The sequence below is a fragment of the Natator depressus genome, chromosome 13 (assembly GCF_965152275.1).
Source record: "Natator depressus isolate rNatDep1 chromosome 13, rNatDep2.hap1, whole genome shotgun sequence".
In the NCBI taxonomy this organism is placed as follows: domain Eukaryota; kingdom Metazoa; phylum Chordata; order Testudines; family Cheloniidae; genus Natator; species Natator depressus.
The window spans coordinates 37985644-38003253 of NC_134246.1; the positions used below are offsets into that span (position 1 = coordinate 37985644).

At 61.9% G+C, this 17610-nt stretch overlaps 3 protein-coding genes across 4 annotated transcripts in view; 2 read left to right on the forward strand and 1 right to left on the reverse strand.

The window, feature by feature from the left end:
• The first annotated feature begins 233 nt into the window (after positions 1 to 233).
• Positions 234 to 12253, forward strand: MMP14 (matrix metallopeptidase 14). 2 transcript variants are annotated; one of them, XM_074969327.1, is made up of 11 exons: positions 234 to 412; positions 3423 to 3571; positions 4234 to 4356; positions 4891 to 5198; positions 6125 to 6286; positions 6720 to 6880; positions 7075 to 7213; positions 7312 to 7462; positions 8058 to 8173; positions 8742 to 9064; positions 10840 to 12253. In XM_074969327.1, exons 1-11 carry the CDS (start codon positions 311 to 313, stop codon positions 10924 to 10926), a joined length of 1821 nt encoding a protein of 606 aa, XP_074825428.1. In that variant the 5' UTR covers positions 234 to 310; the 3' UTR covers positions 10927 to 12253. The 2 variants fall into 2 exon arrangements, with proteins under 2 accessions (XP_074825428.1, XP_074825429.1); XM_074969328.1 differs by lacking the exon at positions 10840 to 12253 and having other exon boundaries at positions 235 to 412; positions 8742 to 9791.
• A 1233-nt stretch (positions 12254 to 13486) lies between these two features.
• MRPL52 (mitochondrial ribosomal protein L52) lies at positions 13487 to 15940 on the reverse strand. Its single transcript, XM_074969342.1, is given in 6 exon segments — positions 13487 to 13773; positions 14035 to 14099; positions 14248 to 14277; positions 14280 to 14314; positions 15462 to 15537; positions 15676 to 15940. Coding segments are annotated over 6 exon segments (609 nt in total). The 5' UTR covers positions 15926 to 15940; the 3' UTR covers positions 13487 to 13620.
• A 152-nt stretch (positions 15941 to 16092) lies between these two features.
• SLC7A7 (solute carrier family 7 member 7) overlaps positions 16093 to 17610 on the forward strand; it is a 3390-nt gene continuing 1872 nt past the window's right edge. The window contains exon 1 of the mRNA XM_074969428.1: positions 16093 to 16098. Coding sequence (XP_074825529.1) covers positions 16093 to 16098 — 6 coding nt within the window. The remainder of the gene's footprint in view (positions 16099 to 17610) is intronic.

Genomic DNA, 17610 nt, shown 5'->3' on the forward strand with positions numbered 1-17610 from the left:
ATCCCCCAGACACCCCCTGATCTCTCTCCCCAGACACCCCCCGATGTATCCCCCAGACACCCCCCGATCCATCTCCCCAGCCAGCCCGGCTCGAGCTCTCCCGCCGCTCTCCTCTAGGTGGCTCCATGCACCACCGCTTCGCTCCCCACTCCCCCCTCGGCCGGTCCCTTCCCAGCCCCCCGCCCCGCGCCCTCTAATTGGAGCCAGGCGCTGCCCACGTCCCCAGTCCGGCGGCGGGAGGCGGGAGCAGCCGAGGGGAGGCGGCGAGGCGAGGGACCGGGACAGTCGCCGCGGAGGGAGGGACGGGAAGATGAGCCCCTCGCCGAGCCTGGTGCCCTCCCTGCTCTCTGCCAGCCTGGCGCTGAGCTCCCTGCTGCAGGGCACCGCAGGGGGCCCCAGCTTCAGCCCGGAGGTGAGTCCCGGCCGCCGGGCATCGCGCCGGCCAACTCGCCGCGGGCCAAGCCGCTGGCGCCGGGCTCCCGCCCGCCCTTGGCCGCAGAGCTGCCCGGGCCGTCCCGTTTGCCTCCCCTCCCGCCCGGGTGCGCGGACGGCCCGGCGCTGGGGACCGTCCCGAAGCTGGGGGCTGGTCTCCAGTCCGCCCGGAAAACCAAGGGGCCCCGCTTTTCAACGCGCCGCCTGGTCCCCCGGCTCCCTCCGCAGCTTCGCCCGCGTCTCTTGCCTTCCTCTGGTGCCCCCCGCCCTGCCCCCTCTTTCCTAGCCGGGGGGGCCCCCACCTCCCCCTGCCCAGGTTCACAGTCCTCCCCTCCGGCGCTGGGCCAGGCGCCCCTTCCTGCCCCTCGTTTTATCCCTCGGTTCTGCTCCGCACGCTCGCCTTTGCACCCCTCCTTTGCCGCTTCCCCCTCCCTCGCTGCCACCCCGCTTCGTGCCGGGCTTCCCCGCTGCGCGGCGCGTCCCTCCCCCACGGCAAACTTCGGCTGCCAAAAACTTCCACATTCCTTCGCCGGGCTCCAGTTCCTCGCCCCTCGGCCCTTCGCTGCGCGCCCCTCGCTCCCTCCGGCGGCTGTCGCGGTCCTTCCTCTGCGCCCTGCGCGGCCCCGTGGTTTGGCGGCCGGTTCCTTCGTCCCCTCCTCGCGCTTTGCGCCTGGAGCGAGCCGGGCGCTTTATCTCCCCGCCTGGCTGTTGGTTTCCATTCCTCCGCTTGCCAGATTGTCCCATTCCCTCCTTTCTTTTGTTCCTCCCCTCCGCTTCCATTCGTTTATTTACACTCTTTTCCTATCCTTTCTCCCAGGGACGCCACTTCTGTAAGGGGTGACCCCCAACCAGTCTTCTTTCATGCCTCTGTTTCCCCCTTCCTTCCTTCCTACTTCTCCATCTGGGGGTTTCTCCTTCTCTCCTTCCTGAACTCCTTGATCTGGGCTTTTCCGCCATCCTTTCTTCTCCCTCCAGGGCCAGCCCTGAAATGTAACTCCAGGAACCACTTCCCGCTCACTCATCTGTTCACCAGACTTTCTCATTCCCTTGCTTCCATTCCTTTCTTTGGGGATTTTCTCCTTCTACCCATTCCTTCTCTTCTTCCCCTTGTACTTATTTATTGAGCCATTTTCTCATTCTCTCATTTCACTAATGGTATTTCTCTGGCCCTCCTCTCCCACAGCTCCCTTCCCCTACCTGGGTCCCCCCACCTCCCCCTTCTCTCCTCCACTCCCTCCGTGTTTTCAGTCCTCCATTCTCGCTGGGCTGCGTGAGTCACATCTGGACCCGCTCCGAAATATCTGGATGTCACCCAAGAAACTGGCATGTTCTTTTTGCTGCCAGTTTCTTTCTTTCTTTCTTTCTTTCTTTCTTTCTTTCTTTCTTTCTTTCTTTCTTTCTTTCTTTCTTTCTTTCTTTCTTTCTTTCTTTCTTTCTTTCTTTCTCACCATGCACCTTATCTCTATCTATCTATCCCCATCCATCCCCTCTATCATCTAATCTATCTACATACACCCCATCTATCTATCTATGTATCTATCTACTCTCTCTCTCTCTCGTTCTCGGTCCGGAGGCTGTTCCAGTTACACAATCGTTCCTTGAAGGACCTCACCAAAGCCCTGGCCTCCCACCCCATTTCTGTGGCCAACACTTTCTTGGCTTCCAACAACTCTCTGCCGGTTCTGCCCTCTCGCTCCTCCAAGCCAAGTCCGTCTCCTTCCTTCTCTTCCATGCTCCAGGAGGTGGGGGTGGGGGGGAGCTGGCTGGGATCCCCCGGAGGGTGGGGGGGAACTCGCCACCAAATCCCCAGCCACAAAGGCCTGCTTGTGTGGTGAAGGGAGAGGGAGTGGGGGAAGGGGGGACCGGGCCAGCGTGCCGCCTTTCCTGCCCCCGGCTTGGGAGAGAGACTGAAGAAGTGAGCAAGGAGCCCGCGGGATAGGGGCCAAGGGCCGCGCAGGCCTGCGGGCTCGGGAGAGCTCGGCATAGGGGCCAAGGGCTGCGCACGCATTTTCCCTTCCACCTCTTGGTGGGAAGAACGAACGAACCAGGCCCAGAAGAAACGAGTGCAGGGCCCCCAAATGGAAACGAGCTGAAATGAGACAAGGGCAGGGGAACTGGGTGACTCGAGCGCTGGAGGGTTGGCTGGGAAGGAGGAATGAACCAGGCCAGGGATAACCGCGTGTCGAGCAGGTGGGATCTGCCCGCCGGCGAGTGGGCGACACTTGTTTGTGTCTCGCTTGGAAGAGAAAATTTAGCCCCTGGGGGTGGGGGAGCGGAAGCGGGGGAGGTGGAGGGGCTGTATTTAGAGCTGGGGCGGGGGAGGGAAGAAAGGAAGCTGGAGGATAAATCAACTGGAGGCTTTGGGAGGTGAACGGGGGGGGGGGGGCGGCTTGGGTGAGGAATTGATCCAATAGGCACAATCCAGAGCACACTGGGCTAAGGGTCCCCCGACTTCCTGCCTCTGATGAACAGCCCTTATTCAATGACACCCCCCCTCCCCGCCAGCACTTTGGTGCCCCTCACTCCCGACCCACAGCCCCTGCTGGCCCAGTCCTGTCCCTGCCCAGCCCTGCCGGTGCCCCTCACTCCGGACCCGCAGCCCCTGCTGGCCCAGCCTTGAGTCGCAGAGTACATGATGCCAGGGGTTGGGGGATGGGTGGATGAGCTCTTGCATGGATTCAGGGCTGTGGGTGGGGTGGGTTATAGGGGGACAATGTCTGGGATGGGGTGGGTGTTGTGGGGCATGTGTGGGGGATGGGGTTTAGGCATCACTATATGGGTGGGGTGGGGGTGAGGGGACGGAGTGATCAGTGAAGGGTATGTGTGGGGGTTGGTGTGGAGCAGATGGGTCAGAGTGGGGGCTGGGGGCATGAGGGATAAGGAGGGCAGGTGTGTGTGAGCTGGGCATTGGGGGGCTGCTCAGGGGGAGGGAGGATGGGTGGTCGGTGTTGTGGGGGTCTGTGGGCCCCCTTGACTCTCTCATTCCCCAGGCCTGGCTGCAGCAGTACGGGTACCTCCCCCCCGGCGACTTGCGGACCCACACCCAGCGCTCGCCCCAGTCGCTCTCGGCTGCCATCAGCGCCATGCAGAGCTTCTACGGCCTGCGGGTCACTGGGACTGCAGACGCCGACACCATGAGGTGAGTCACCCCACTGCCAAGCCCCAGGAGAGCCACCCCCATTGAGCCTACCGGGCTTTGAGTTCCAGTGCTATGAGGGGTCAATGGGACTGGGGGCCAAAGGACGCTGGGTTCTAGCCCCATTAAGGGTCAGTGGGGTTTGGGCACCAATGGATGTTGGGTTTTAGCCCCTTAGCGGTCAATCGGGGTTGCCTCTTTGGAAATTCCCGCCACTGAGAATCATGGGATTTTCCCAAACTGGTGCCCCCAATCCGAGCCCCAGGGCGGGTATGAAGCCAGGAACTGTGGCAGGATTTGGGAAGGGAGGAAATGGCCCGGGAGTTGGACCTTTGCTCCGTTCTGGGAGCTGGGAGTAACAGCAGGGTGACAAACCTGTGATGTCACAGGGGGAAGGGGCAGGACACCTGGGTTCTATTCCCAACCCTACTCATGACCTGGAGTCTGCGGAGCACCCCGCACCATGAGGGCCCTGAGCTCGGGCAATGGTCCCTTCGAAAGGAAATGGGTGGGGTGAGCCCGGCCACACGATGCTGAGGAGACGGGATGTCAACCCTCACGCACACGAAAACCTGCCCCAACTGCTGGGAGACTCTGCCCCCAGGGGCGAGGTCGAGTGGAGTCGCCCCTCCCCCCTGGCTTACCCTTGCTCTCCGCTCCCTCAGGGCCATGCAGCGGCCCCGCTGCGGTGTCCCGGACAAGTTCGGGGCCGAGATCAAGGCCAACGTTCGGCGCAGACGCTACGCCATCCAGGGCCTGAAATGGGATCACAACGAGATTACGTTCTGGTGAGAGGCCGGGGGAGGTGGGGGGGGCTGGGGGCGTAAGGGGTTGGGGGTGGGTGTGAAGGGGCAGAGAGTTGGGGGGCCATGGAGCTGAGGGGCCCATGGGGAACTGGGTGGGCTCTGGGGCTGCGGCAGGCAGGTTGGAGACAAAGGGGCCATTTTGGGGGAGGTCTGTGGGGTAGTGATGGGGGGGCCATGGGGCGGTGAGGGAGCTGTGGGGCAGTGACAGGGGGCTGTGGGGAGCCATGGGTCTGTGGGGCAGCGACAGTGCTGTGGGGGGCAGTGGGGTGGCTGGGAGGTTGCAGGGAAGACAGTTGGGTGGCCGAGGGGCAGTGATGGGGGGCTGTGGGTGTGGGACAGTCGGGTGGCCATGAGACCATGCCGGGGGGGGAACTGTGGAGCAGTGAAGGGGGCTAGGGGGCAGTGGGGGGCATGGGACAGTGACGGGGTGGGGGGGGCCGTACAGTGACCATGGGGCAGCAATATGGGGGAGCCAGGCAGGTCTGACCCAGGCTCTCTCCCCCCACCCCCCGCTAGCATCCAGAACTACACGCCCAAGGTGGGTGAGGCGGCCACGTTTGAAGCCATCCGCCGGGCCTTTGGGGTGTGGGGGGCAGCCACGCCGCTGCGCTTCCGCGAGGTGCCCTACGCCCATGTGCGCCAGGGCCGGGCGCCGCAGGCCGACATCATGATCTTCTTCGCCGAGGGCTTCCACGGTGACAGCACCCCCTTTGACGGGGAGGGGGGCTTCCTGGCCCACGCCTACTTCCCCGGCCCCCACATCGGCGGTGACACCCACTTTGACTTGGCCGAGCCCTGGACCGTCCGCAACGATGACCTCAATGGTAAGTGGGGGGCTGGCGAGTGGGTGGAGCGCTCAGGGGAAGGGAGAGGGCATAGGGGGTTCAGGGTAGGCGGGGGACAGACCGGGTGTCGGGGGAGTGGTGGAAGAGGTCGTGGGGGGCTGGGAGCGGGTGGAGGGCTCAGGGGGAAGGGAGAGGGCATAGGGGGTTCGTGGTAGGCAGGGGGACAGACAGGGTATCGGGGGAACGGTGGGAGATGTTATGTGGGGCTGGGAGCATGGCAAGAAGGGGGTGGGGGAGTCAACAGGACTTTCTCTTCCAGGGATGGAGGGAGGCGAGGGAGGGGAACAGGGCAGGGAAGGAGACGCTGGGAAAGTCCCCTCCCCCAACTCATTGACTATGGGCTGACTATGGCGTCACTTCCCCTTTCCACATCGGTGGGAACCCCCCCGAATCCTCCCCTCTGGGGCCGCTCCTGAGCCAGCCAGTCCCCTCGGGGCGGGATCAGAGTCGGCGCCTCCCAGAGGGGAAAGGCCCCATGTCCCATTCCCTGCCCCCTGAGCCAGACAGTCCCCTGCTTTGGGGCTGGATTGGGCCAGTGCCCCATTCCCTACCCCCAGCCAGTCCCCCGCATCTCCCATTTCCAAGGGGTTTGTGGGAATTGAACATGCGGGGCAGGAGGGATGATTTCACCTGTGCAGACGTGGTGGCATCCCCGTTCACAGGCAGACACAGCGGTGTCCCCATTCCCAGTTGGCCGTGGTGACATCCCTGCTACCGGGCAGACATGGTGTGTCCCCAGTCCTGGTGACATCCCTGTCCTAAGACAGATGCAGTGACATCCCGTTCTGGGGTGAATGTGGTGACGTCCCCATTCCCAGGTGGATACGGTGAAGTCCCCATTCCTGGGTGGCCGTGGTGACATCCCCATCAGGCCGTGCCACACGCTGACGCTCCTGTTTCCCCAGGGAACGACATCTTCCTGGTGGCCGTGCATGAGCTGGGCCATGCGCTGGGGCTGGAGCATTCGAACGACCCCTCGGCCATCATGGCGCCCTTCTACCAGTGGATGGACACCGAGAACTTCGTGCTGCCGGACGATGACCTGCGCGGCATCCAGCAGCTCTACGGTGCGACCGTCCCCTGCCCTGAAACTGTAAACCCTGCCCATTGGCGAGGCATGCAGGAGCGTGTGACCACCCAACTTCTAACCCACCAACAGGACACCTGCGGCTTCACAGTGCAGGGGGCCCTGCCCTTCTCTGGGGGTGTGACCTGCAACCTCACCCCTGACCTTAACCTTTAACTCCTTTGGGTGTGACACCGCCTTGCCCTTCATGCTGACATCCCAACCCCGGCCAGCAGCCCATAACTTCACCCCCTGAATCTCACCCTGAAAGACAGGGCACCCACAGCCCCCAGCACTGGGTGCATGGGGCACAACACCTGACCCCCACCCAGACTCTCTCATAGTCCCTGACCCCTCCCCACACAGGTTGCCCCCACCCACGGGAACCCCAATCTACTCCGCTCTCCATTAACCCTTTGTGTCCCTTTGCCCAGGGAGCAAGTCGGGGGTCCCCACCAAGGCCCCGCCGGTGCCCCGCACCACGGCCAGGCCCCATGTGCCTGACGAGCCCAACAACCCCCCCTATGGTCCCAACATCTGCGAAGGCAACTTTGACACCATTGCTGTCCTGCGTGGGGAGATGTTCGTCTTCAAGGTGTGTGTGGGGTCTGTGGGTCAGGAGTGAGGGGCACCAGCAGAGCTGGGAGGGGGCAGGGCCAGGCTGGCAGGGGTCTGTGGGTTGGGAGTGAGGGGCCCTGGCAGAGCTGGGGAGGGCCAGGGCTGGGCTAGCAGGGGCTGCGGGTCGGGAGTTAGGGACACCAGCAGAACTGTGAATTTCTCTGGTCCCAGGAGCGCTGGTTCTGGCGGGTCCGGAATAACCGGGTCATGGACGGGTATCCACTCCCCATTGGCCAGTTCTGGGTCGGTCTCCCGGCATCAATCAGCACGGCCTATGAGAGGAAAGACGGGAAATTTGTCTTCTTCAAAGGTACCAGAATGCGGGGCCTTTTCCTGGGGGGGAGGCAGGCTGGGGGTGGGGGATGGGGCCATTCCCCCCAGGGCTGACCCTGCCCTCACGCTCTGCAGGTGACAAGTACTGGGTGTTCGATGAAGCCATCCTGCAGCCTGGGTACCCCAAACCTCTCCGGGAGCTGGGCCGGGGGCTCCCCACTGATCGCATCGATGCTGCCCTCTTCTGGATGCCCAGCGGAAAAACCTACTTCTTCCGGGGCAACAAGTCAGTGAGAGTCATCCCCCGTGCAACCCCCTCACTGGGACTCCCTGGGGTCCACCTGCACTGTCAAAGCATGCCCCACTGAGACCCCCCTCTCTGTGCCCTGGGGTACCCCTGTGCTGTCAGTGCCCCCCAGAGCATCCCCCACTGGGAACCCCACTCCCCAATCCAGGGTCCCCCTGGGCTGTCAGTGCCCCCCCAGAGAGCCACCCTCTGGGACCCCCCACTCCTCACCCCGGGGTCCCCCATGCTGTCAGCACCCCCCCAGAGATTCCCTCCACTGGGACCCTGACCAATGTTCCCTCTAATTTTTGACGGGCCATGTGCGCAAAAAATTTCTTCTGTGCAAATTGTTGTGCACGCGGTGTATCACCGTGTGCGCAGGGTTTCGGATATGTGTGCGCGCGCACAGCTTAGAGGGAACAGCGACCTCCACCCTGGCATCCCCCTGTGCTGTCAGAGCCTCCCAGAGATCCCCGCACTGGGACCCCCCACTCCCTATCCTGGGGTCCCCCTGTGCTGTTAGCGCCCCTCCAGAGAGCCCCCCGCTGGGATCCCCCCCATTGTTAGCCCCCCTTCATTGTCCCCTCCCCCGCAGATATTACCGTTTCAATGAGGAGAGCCGCTCAGTGGATGCCGAGTACCCCAAGAACGTCGCCGTCTGGGAGGGGATTCCTGAGTCACCCCGTGGGGCCTTCATGGGCAGTGATGAAGGTATGGCGGGGACGTGGGGGACAAAGGGGGCGGGGGAGCGCTTTGGCCGAGCCCCACCTGGCTGGGACATCTGTGGGGAGGCATGGGGAGAGCCCGGGGTGACGAGTGGTGGGACTTTTGGGCCGTGGGGTCCCCACCCAGGCTCTGACCTCACCAGGAGGGTCGATAGGGCTCGGGGCAGCGGTGGGGGAGGGACTTGAGGGACGCGGCTGATTAGCCTCTGCTTTATTCCCCTCTTCCCACCACTCCTCATCCATCCCATCCCATCCCGGTCCCCCCGTCCATCTCCTCCCCTGTCTGGTCCTGTGTCCATCTCCTCCTTGCTTGACTCTGTGTCTGTATGTCTTCTGACGCATCTGGCTGTGTATCCATCCGTCCGTCTTCTCCCTGTCTGGCCTGTGTCCGTCCACCCCTCTCTTCCCCTGTCCATCTGTCTCTCTCCATCTCGCTCTCTGTCCTCTTATCCCTGTGTCCGTATGTCCGTCTCCTCCCGTCTGTCTATCCCCGTGTCTGACCGTCTCCTCCCGTCCGCGTGTCTCTTCGCCCCGCTCCCCCCCCGGCTATGCAGCCTTCACCTATTTCTACAAGGGCGGCCGCTACTGGAAGTTCAACAACCAGCAGCTGCGGGTGGAACCGGGCTACCCCAAGTCGGCGCTGCGGGACTGGCTAGGCTGCAGGGGCGGCCGGCGCGAGGATGAAGAGCGGGAGGAGACCGAGGTCATCGTCATCGAGGTGGACGAGGCGGGAGGCGGGGCGGTGGACCTGGCTGCCGTGGTGCTCCCTGTCATGTTGCTGTTCTGCGCCCTGGCGCTGGGTGCCGCCGTCCTGGTCTTCAAACGCCGCGGGACCCCCAAGCGGCTGCTGCACTGCCAGCGCTCCCTGCTGGACAAGGTGTGAGGGGTGGGGCTCCCCAGCCCTGCCTGCCTCCCTGGCCCCACCCCCTGCTGGACAAGGTGGGGGGCGGGGTTCCCCTGGCTCCTCCCCAGCTCTGCCCCCTGTTGCACAGCCAGCACTCCCTGCTGGACAAGGTGTGAGAGGCGGGGCTTCTCTCTGGCTCCTCCCCTTAAGCCCCTCCCCTTCCCTGCTGGACAAGATGTGAAGGGTGGGGGCTTCCCCTTGGCACCTCCTCCTTTCTGACATTCCTTTCTCTCCCCCCGCCCCTGAAGCGTGCTGAGCGCGCTCAGTAGCCTGCGGGGTGACCCCTGACCCCCTCCCCTTGTGTAACCATGTGTCCTTTGACCTCCTGGGGAAAGGTCAAAGTTCAGGTCCTTCAGCTTCCCCTATGACCTCTCAACTTTCACCTCACCAGAGGGGAAGCCAATGGGAGACAGCAGTGTGATTGCCTCCGCAAAGGTCATGCTGGCTCCTCCCCCCAGTCTTGGGCTCATGACCTAGCCAATCAGCTTGGCTCTATTTCCCCTGTTTGTTGGGTTGGGTTGGGCTGAATCTCCCATTGGTCTGTGTACAAAGTTGGGGGCAGGGCCATCTGTGGAATGGAGGACCCTGGTTGGCCCTCAGGTACTTTAGACAGGGCCTTGGGAACCCAGGGGTGGAGCCGCAGAGGGGGAGGGGCCATAAAAACTATGGGGGTGGAGCTAGTAAAAGAGGGATGGCATTTGGCTGAAGGGGGCGGGGCTTTAGCATTAAATGGCCGGGTTTATGCAGATAAGGGGGCTTTGCATTCCAGTGGGCTGGGCTACACAGATGAAGGGGCTTTGCATTCTAGTGGGTGGGTCTATGCAAATAAGGGGACTTTACATTACAGTGGGCGGGGCTATGCAGATGACGGTTGCCATGCAGTACAGTGGGCAGAGCTAGGTCAAACCAAGGTCAAACCCAGGGCGTTCTAATGGGCGGGGCTAGAGGAGCCGGGGATGATGGGAAAACAGGCAGGGTGCTCATGGGGCAGCATGATGTATTTGGGGGCAGAGCCAAAGGAAGGGGGTGGGGCCTTATTTTGCCCCCACTTTCCTGCAGGGCCACAAACAGGGCGGCAGGGAATCTTGCACCCCCCCCATCCTGAGTAATAGGGGACCACAGCCCAGTAGGGGTCACCCAGGTGTCAGAGACCATCCCATAGAATCTGCCTAGGAAAGAGTCCCTGTGGGGGGCAGGGACCATGGCTGGATCCAGTTTGGGATGAATGGGGCAGATGGGGGGCTGGTTAGGGGGTGCACTGTGGGCCCAGTTTGGGGGTATATGGGCTGGTTCAGTGGAGCAAGGGTCAGGTTTAGGGTCCCCTCCTCTTTCCTCTCCAGTGTTGGGGAGGGGTCTCATTGTTTGGGTTTTTTTAAAATGTATAATTTTTGTAATAAAAAAACTTAATTATTGTATAGAACAAAAGGCAATTAACTAAAATCAGTGTGTAAGCGGGAGAGGGGGTGGTACAGAGGGGTGCAGGGGGATGCCCCTCAATTCCCGCTGGCCGGGACAAGGGGCCTGCTTTGCCCTGCACCCGCTTCGCAGGGATTTTCACCCGGGTGTTTTGAAACCGTCAGATTAAAGTGCTTTCTGGGGGGAGGGTTGTTTTTTGTCTCTCTGGGTATTTTTCAATGTATTATTGTTATTAATTAATATTATTTTGCTATTGAGTCAGCGCGTTTCTGGGGAAATCGTCTCAGTTGAATTGTTGGGCTTTTTATTAACGTGGCCGTGGGTTTTAGCAGGTATCGCTCGGGGAACGTACGTGCCATGAAAACGCCCAGAGATTTCGGCTGCAGATATCACTCTTCGTAATAAACCCCCCTTTCTGAGGATTTATTATGATTTTGCTCTTAATATTCACCACCGATTGTTGGGGAAAGTGTATAAATCGTGCGGGTAATTTCTGTCAGGCCGGCCAGCACAGCGGTTACTCTTCCACGGCAGTAAGAACCCAGGGCAACTTGAATGAAATCCCAGGAATTGGGTTGTTTGAACTTTCGGGGTGTGTGTGTGGGGGGTATTAGCAATTTTCCCTATTTTTAAACCTCTAGCGTCTGGGGAAATTGAATAAACCTGGCAGCTGGTTTGCAGAGGCTTTTATTAGCAATTATTGGGCCATTAATCATTACCGGCTGTTATTAAAAGCCCCAGGACATTTTAACTATCTTCAGCAGGGAACTGGAATTAACAACTCATTAACCCCCAATCGCTGCATCCAAAATGCTGGTGTGACTGTTAAAAATGTCCCAGGAAATTACTGGCATTTGTGTCAGCTCTTAAGAATCAATATCCCTCCTATCGCGCCATCAGCGGGGCCTTTCCTGGCTATTATTTCCAGATGGTCGGTTTGTTGAAACCCAAGAGCGGGCACATTTAAGAAACAAGCCACGTTTGAATTGCTAAATAAATGGGGATTTTCAGATCCTGCCCTCGCTCCTCAAGAGACACCCCCATTTTCCAGGGACGATTCAGGCCTTTCTGCTCCGCTCTTGGCTGTCCTGCAGTTTCTTTGAGATATTTGTTATTAGTTTGCAAAATCCTAATAACAAAGAAGTCATTTCCCGGGAGGATGGGGACTAAAAACGTGGTAGGAAAACGCCCAGTTCTGTTCTTGATCTGAGGAAAATCAATCTGAATAAATTGTAAGTCAAATTATCCAGAAATTCACCTGGTTTTGGTGTGATCTCGCCATCTCCAGGGTGGAAACAACAAAAGTGCAGGGATTTCATGGTTCAATTGTCCAGAGATTTCAGAATTATTCTGTCCCGCCTGGCAATGAAAACCCTGTGGGAGTTTCATACAGAGCCGGATTTCTACACAATGTTGTGGTTTTATGTTATGATCTTCCTTGACTTACATCAGCGTTTTCCTGGGCACTGAATTACGACATTGCAGTTTTTCTTCCTCTTTCGCTGTTAGAAATAAACAAACCCAGTTTTGGGAAGAATTGGATACACTGGGGGATTCTCAGTGCGTCCTTCCAGAATCTCTTTCCTTGTAACACAAACCTGGCTCCGGGGCCACTGGAAACATTTCCAGGGTCTCGTGTTTTCAAGTTGTTTGTTTCATTTGAAGGGATTTTTTTCGTTCATGTTGGCAGGCAGCTTTGGAGGAGAAAATTAGCCAAAAAATGGGGATTTGGGGACATTTGTCAGGGGATGTTTTGGTTTTTTTTTTTTTTTTTAAAGAAAAATCAAAATGAATAAAAAGTGATTTTTTTTTTTTTGCAAATGAATTGAGTGCGTTTTCTAAAGGGTGAAGACAGAGGGGCAGTGGTAGGGCTGGGGGGATCCCAGGGCCGGGCTAGCAGGGGCTGCGGGTCGGGAGTGAGTGGAACCGGCAGGGCTGGGCGAGCGGGGGTGGTCAGGATTGAGAGGCACTGGCAGGGCTGGGCGAGCAGGGGCTGCAGGTCGGAGGAGTGAGAGGCACCAGCAGAGCTGTGGGGGGCTGAGTCACCAAACCCCACGGCTTGTGGCCCAGACACCGTGACGTGGGGTCTAACCGCGATTTCCCCTATTGCAATCTCCTGCCGGATCCAAAAAGCCAGAAATCCCCATCCCGTATCATCCCGCCGGCGCAGTACACAACAAACAGGGGTGGGGGCCGGTGGGGGCTCCAGGGCTGGGAAAGGGGGGCCCAGCAAGGGGCACTGTCTTCCCTCCCCCCAGCCCTGGCTGCCTTCCCCCAGTCCCGTGCACCGGGCACGGCGCCCACACGATGAAGTCAGACCAGCTGCTGTCGTGGCTGCACATCTGGAAGCAATTACAGCTGTTGGGGGAGGGGAGGGGGGGAGTGCCTGGATTGCAAAACAGCCAAGTCTTCAAGGGGGGGAGGGGAAATCCACCCCCGCACCCACCAGCCACGAAACTGCAGCTGGCCCAAGTCACAGCCTCATGACTCGCCTGTGATGAAACACTCGGGAGACAGAGAAATGGGGAGAAACAACACACAACAACCAACAGCAGGGGCTGCGGGTCGGGAGTGAGGGGCACCGGCAGGGCTGGGGGGACAGGGCTGGGCTGACAGGGCTGCGGGTCGGGAGTGAGGGGCACCGGCACGGCTGGGGGGGGAGGGCAGGGCTGGGGTGGCAGGGGCTGCGGGTCGGGAGTGAGGGGCACTGGCAGAGCTGGTGGGAGGGCAGGGCTGGGGTGGCAGGGGCTGCGCGGGTCGGGAGTGAGGGGGCACTGGCAGAGCTGGTGGGAGGGCAGGGCTGGGGTGGCAGGGGCTGCGGGTCGGGAGTGAGGGGCACCGGCAGGCCAGGGGCGGGGGAAGGAAGGAGACTCTTCAGTCTCTGTTGCTTCCTCCAGAGCCTGAGCTCACATCCTGCGGGGGGGGGGGGGGGGGGGGGGGGGGGGGGGGAGAAAAGAGGGTTTGCTGGGGGCGCAGGGAAGGAGGAGGTTGTTACCTGATGAGTTCACCCAGGTTCCCAGCCCCACTCCCCCCACTCTAACCAGTAGAGAACCCAGGCGTCCTGGCCGGGCGCAGAAAGCAGTCCCAGAGACGGTCACTGGGGGCGCAGGGATTTATTGGGGGGGGCTGCCCCGACGCAGGGTGGCCCCCTTGGGCTGCAGCTGGTTCTGTCTCTTGCTTTCCTTGGCCTCCTGCTGCTGGCGCTGTTGGACCTGCCAGCGCTGCAGGCCTCGCTCCATCTCCTGGCCCAGCATGGCCACGCGCCGCTGGGGAGAGAGAGGCGGGTGAGGGGGGCCCAGAGAACCCAGGAGTCCTGGCTCCCAGCCCGAGAGCAACGCCAGGGATCCCAGCCCCACTGGGCTAGTCACCAGCCACCACTCCCCTCCCAGAGCTAGGGAGAGAACCCAGGAGTCCGGGCTCCCAGCCCCCCTGCTCCAATCACCAGCCCCCACTCCCCTCCCAGAGCCAGAGAGAGAACCCAGGAGTCCGGGCTCCCAGCCCCTGGACCCCCCCAGCCTCCCACTCACCGCAAAGGCCTCGTCTTCCTGCCGCCGGCGGGTCTGGCCCTTCCACAGGGGGGCAGGGCGCCCGTCTGGGGAGATCCGAGAAGTCAGTGAACCCCATTGCCCCATCATGGAACCCAAGAGTCCGAGCTCCCGTCCCTGCCCCCGCTCCTCCCAGCCCGGGGAGAGAACCCAGGCTTCCAGGGAGGCACGGTGGTAACAGAGGAAGATTCTCACCTACAAAGGACCAGTCAGGTACATCCCGGAGGGCCCGTAGCCGGCCGAGCTGGGGGCGAGTCCCTGCCTGGGGTGAAGGGAAAGGGGGTCACAATGAGCCCACAGTCCCCTCCCTCCTCCCGGTGTCCCCCGCTCCCGACCCGCAGCCCCTCCCTCCTCCCGGTGCCCCCCGCTCCCATCCCGCAGCCCCCTCCCTCCTCCCGGTGCCCCCCGCTCCCGACCCGCAGCCCCTCCCTCCTCCCGGTGTCCCCCGCTCCCGACCCGCAGCCCCCTCCCTCCTCCCGGTGTCCCCCGCTCCCGACCCGCAGCCCCCTCCCTCCTCCCGGTGCCCCCCGCTCCCGTCCCGCAGCCCCCTCCCTCCTCCCGGTGTCCCCCGCTCCCGACCCGCAGCCCCCTCCCTCCTCCCGGTGCCCCCCGCTCCCATCCCGCAGCCCCCTCCCTCCTCCCGGTGCCCCCCGCTCCCGACCCGCAGCCCCTCCCTCCTGTCCTGCAGCCCCCTCCCTCCTCCCGGTGCCCCCCGCTCCCGTCCCGCAGCCCCTCCCTCCACCCGGTGCCCCCCGCTGACCCGACAGCCCCCTCCCTCCACCCGGTGCCCCCCGCTCCCGACCCGCAGCCCCCCTCCCTCCTCCCGGTGCCCCCCGCTCCCGTCCCGCAGCCCCCTCCCTCCACCCGGTGCCCCCCGCTCCCGACCCGCGGCCCCCCGCTCCCGACCCGCGGCCCCCTCCCTCCTCCCGGTGCCCCCCGCTCCCGACCCGCGGCCCCCTCCCTCCTCCCGGTGCCCCCCGCTCCCGACCCGCGGCCCCCTGCCCCCTCCCGGTGCCCCCCGCCTCCTCCCGGTGCCCCCCGCTCCCGACCCGCAGCCCCCTGCCCCCTCCCGGTGCCCCCGCTCCCTCCCGGTGCCCCCGGCTCCCCACCCGCAGCCCCCTCCCTCCACCCGGTGCCCCCGCTCCCGACCCGCAGCCCCCTCCCTCCTCCCGGTGCCCCCCGCTCCCGACCCGCAGCCCCCTCCCTCCTCCCGGTGCCCCGCGCTCCCCACCCGCAGCCCCCTCCCTCCTCCCGGTGCCCCGCGCTCCCCACCCGCAGCCCCCTCCCTCCTCCCGGTGCCCCCCGCTCCCCACCCGCAGCCCCTCCCTCCTCCCGGTGCCCCCGCTCCCGACCCGTAGCCCCCTCCCTCCTCCCGGTGCCCCCCGCTCCCGACCCGCAGCCCCACTCACTGGGCTCTCCATTGCCCCACGGCCGGGCGGGCGGCGCCGCAGTGAATGTGCCGGGGGGCTGCGGCCAGGCGAGGCGCTGCGGGGGGGGGAAAGAGGGGGTTCAGTGAGATATGGGGCCCCCCAATTGCCAACCTGGGAATCCCCTCCCCCCACATCGCCCGCGCCCCGTTGATCTGACCCCGCCCCCATGCTAGATCTCCCCACATTTCCCTACCCAGCCTCAGGCCCAGGGGCACTGCCATTTTCGGAAATGGGACAGGAAGTCGTGCTGGGACCATGTGGGAGCAATTTATAAAGTCTGTGCGGCAGGGCGGATATAGGCGCCGCCATGTTAGAATGGGAGCGCCCAAGGGCGGCGCCATGTTGAGAATGGGAAACGTGGCATCGGCCATATTGGTGAAGTGGTCCGCCATTTTTGGCGTGGGAGCCGCCATGTTGGTTTGAAGGGAGATAGGCGCCGCCATGTTGGACACACAGGCTAAGGGAACTGTACGGAAAGGGGGTCTGCGGACCATCTTGGCACTAACTCGCAGGAGGGCGCCATCTTCCGGCCAGATATTGTGTATTAGCCACATTGAACATGGAATTAATGGGGGTCGCCATCTTGAATAGCCAAAAGCTGTGAGCCGCCATGTTGGTGAGGAAAATACAGGCAGCGCCATCTTGGTTACGGAACTACATGACGTCGCTATATTTGGGAAGGAATTTAAAGGGGGACAGCATCTTTGACGGAATTGTATAATTAGTTTGCTTTAACGGGCGCAGCCATCTTGATTTAGACAGTGGGCCATCATTTTTTTTAAGGACTGATAGGCGCAGCCATTTTTGGGGAAGGGATTCATAGGGGCCGCCATATTGGTGAAGGATATTGTAGGGGCTGCCATGTTCGCACCGGAAATGATCGTAGCCCTCACCGTGGAAAGGCATTTTTGACCGTCGCCATCTTGCTAAAGGAAATTAATGGGCGCCGCCATCTTCTACCGTATGTGGGGAAGGCATCCACTGAGCGCGGCCATATTGGCTCATTCCTGGCCCGGCAGTTTTCGCCGTCTTGAAAGTATCCACGGGAGCCCAGAAGAGTCAATTCGCGGACTCTCCCTCCCCTCCCCCCGAGATGAAGTGAGTTCTGCCCAGTCTCAGCCTGGGCTCAGAGCCCGGACGCCTGGGTTCCTGCCAGGTGGATCCAGTGTGTAGGACCACGGCAGACTGTGACTAGGGTGGACACGAACTGGGGGCCTCATGAACATGCAGCAGGTTTCCAGCAGGCAGGATTTCAGTTAACCTGTGGAACTCACTGCCAGGGATGGGCTGAGGTCAGAAGTAGAAGGGGGTTTGACACACAAGGAGCCACGTTCCTGGAAGCTGGGTCCAGAGACGGCCATTGGCCAAGCTGGTCAGGGACGCAGCCCCCTGCGCCGGGTGGCCCCAGAGCTCGGGGTGAATCCCTGGATAATTGCCCTGGTCTGTTGGCAGCCAGGAGCCGGGGCTGGCTGGGCCGTTGCTCTGACCCTGTCTGGCCATTCTTTGGTTCTCTGTCCAGGATCCCTTTTCTGCTCCCTTCCCATCCCCTGTGAGTGGGGGAGGGGGCAGGGCAAAGTCAGGGTCAGAGGTCACATAATTAATAGTTTGACTCATTGGTTATTAACTTTTGGCTAATTATTAATGAGGACGCCAATGAGCCTCACAGGGCTGGACTCCTGGGTTCGATCCCCAGCTATGGGTGCAAATGTCCCCATTGTGTGTAGATACTGTCGGGGGGAAGCTTGCAGCATGGGGTCAGTGTTAGGGGAAGCTTGCAGCATAGGGGACACTCTTGGAGGAAGCTCGCAGCATATGGGGGCACTGTTGGAGGAGGCAGCTCACAGCGTGTGGGGTCACTGTCAGGGGAAATTCACAGCTTGGGGGGCAATGTCAAGGAAGCTCGCAGTGGGGGGGAAGCTCGCAGCATGGGTGCACTGTCAGGGAAGCTCGCAGTGGGGGGAGGGGCAAGCTTGCAGTGTGGGGGCACTGTCAGGGAAGCTCACAGCATGGGTGGGGGGAAGCTCACAGTGGTGGGGCACTGTTGGAGGAGGAAGCTTGCAGCATCGGGGCACTGCCAGGGAAGCTCGCAGCGGGCGCAGGGGAAGCTCGCAGTATGGGGGCACTGTCA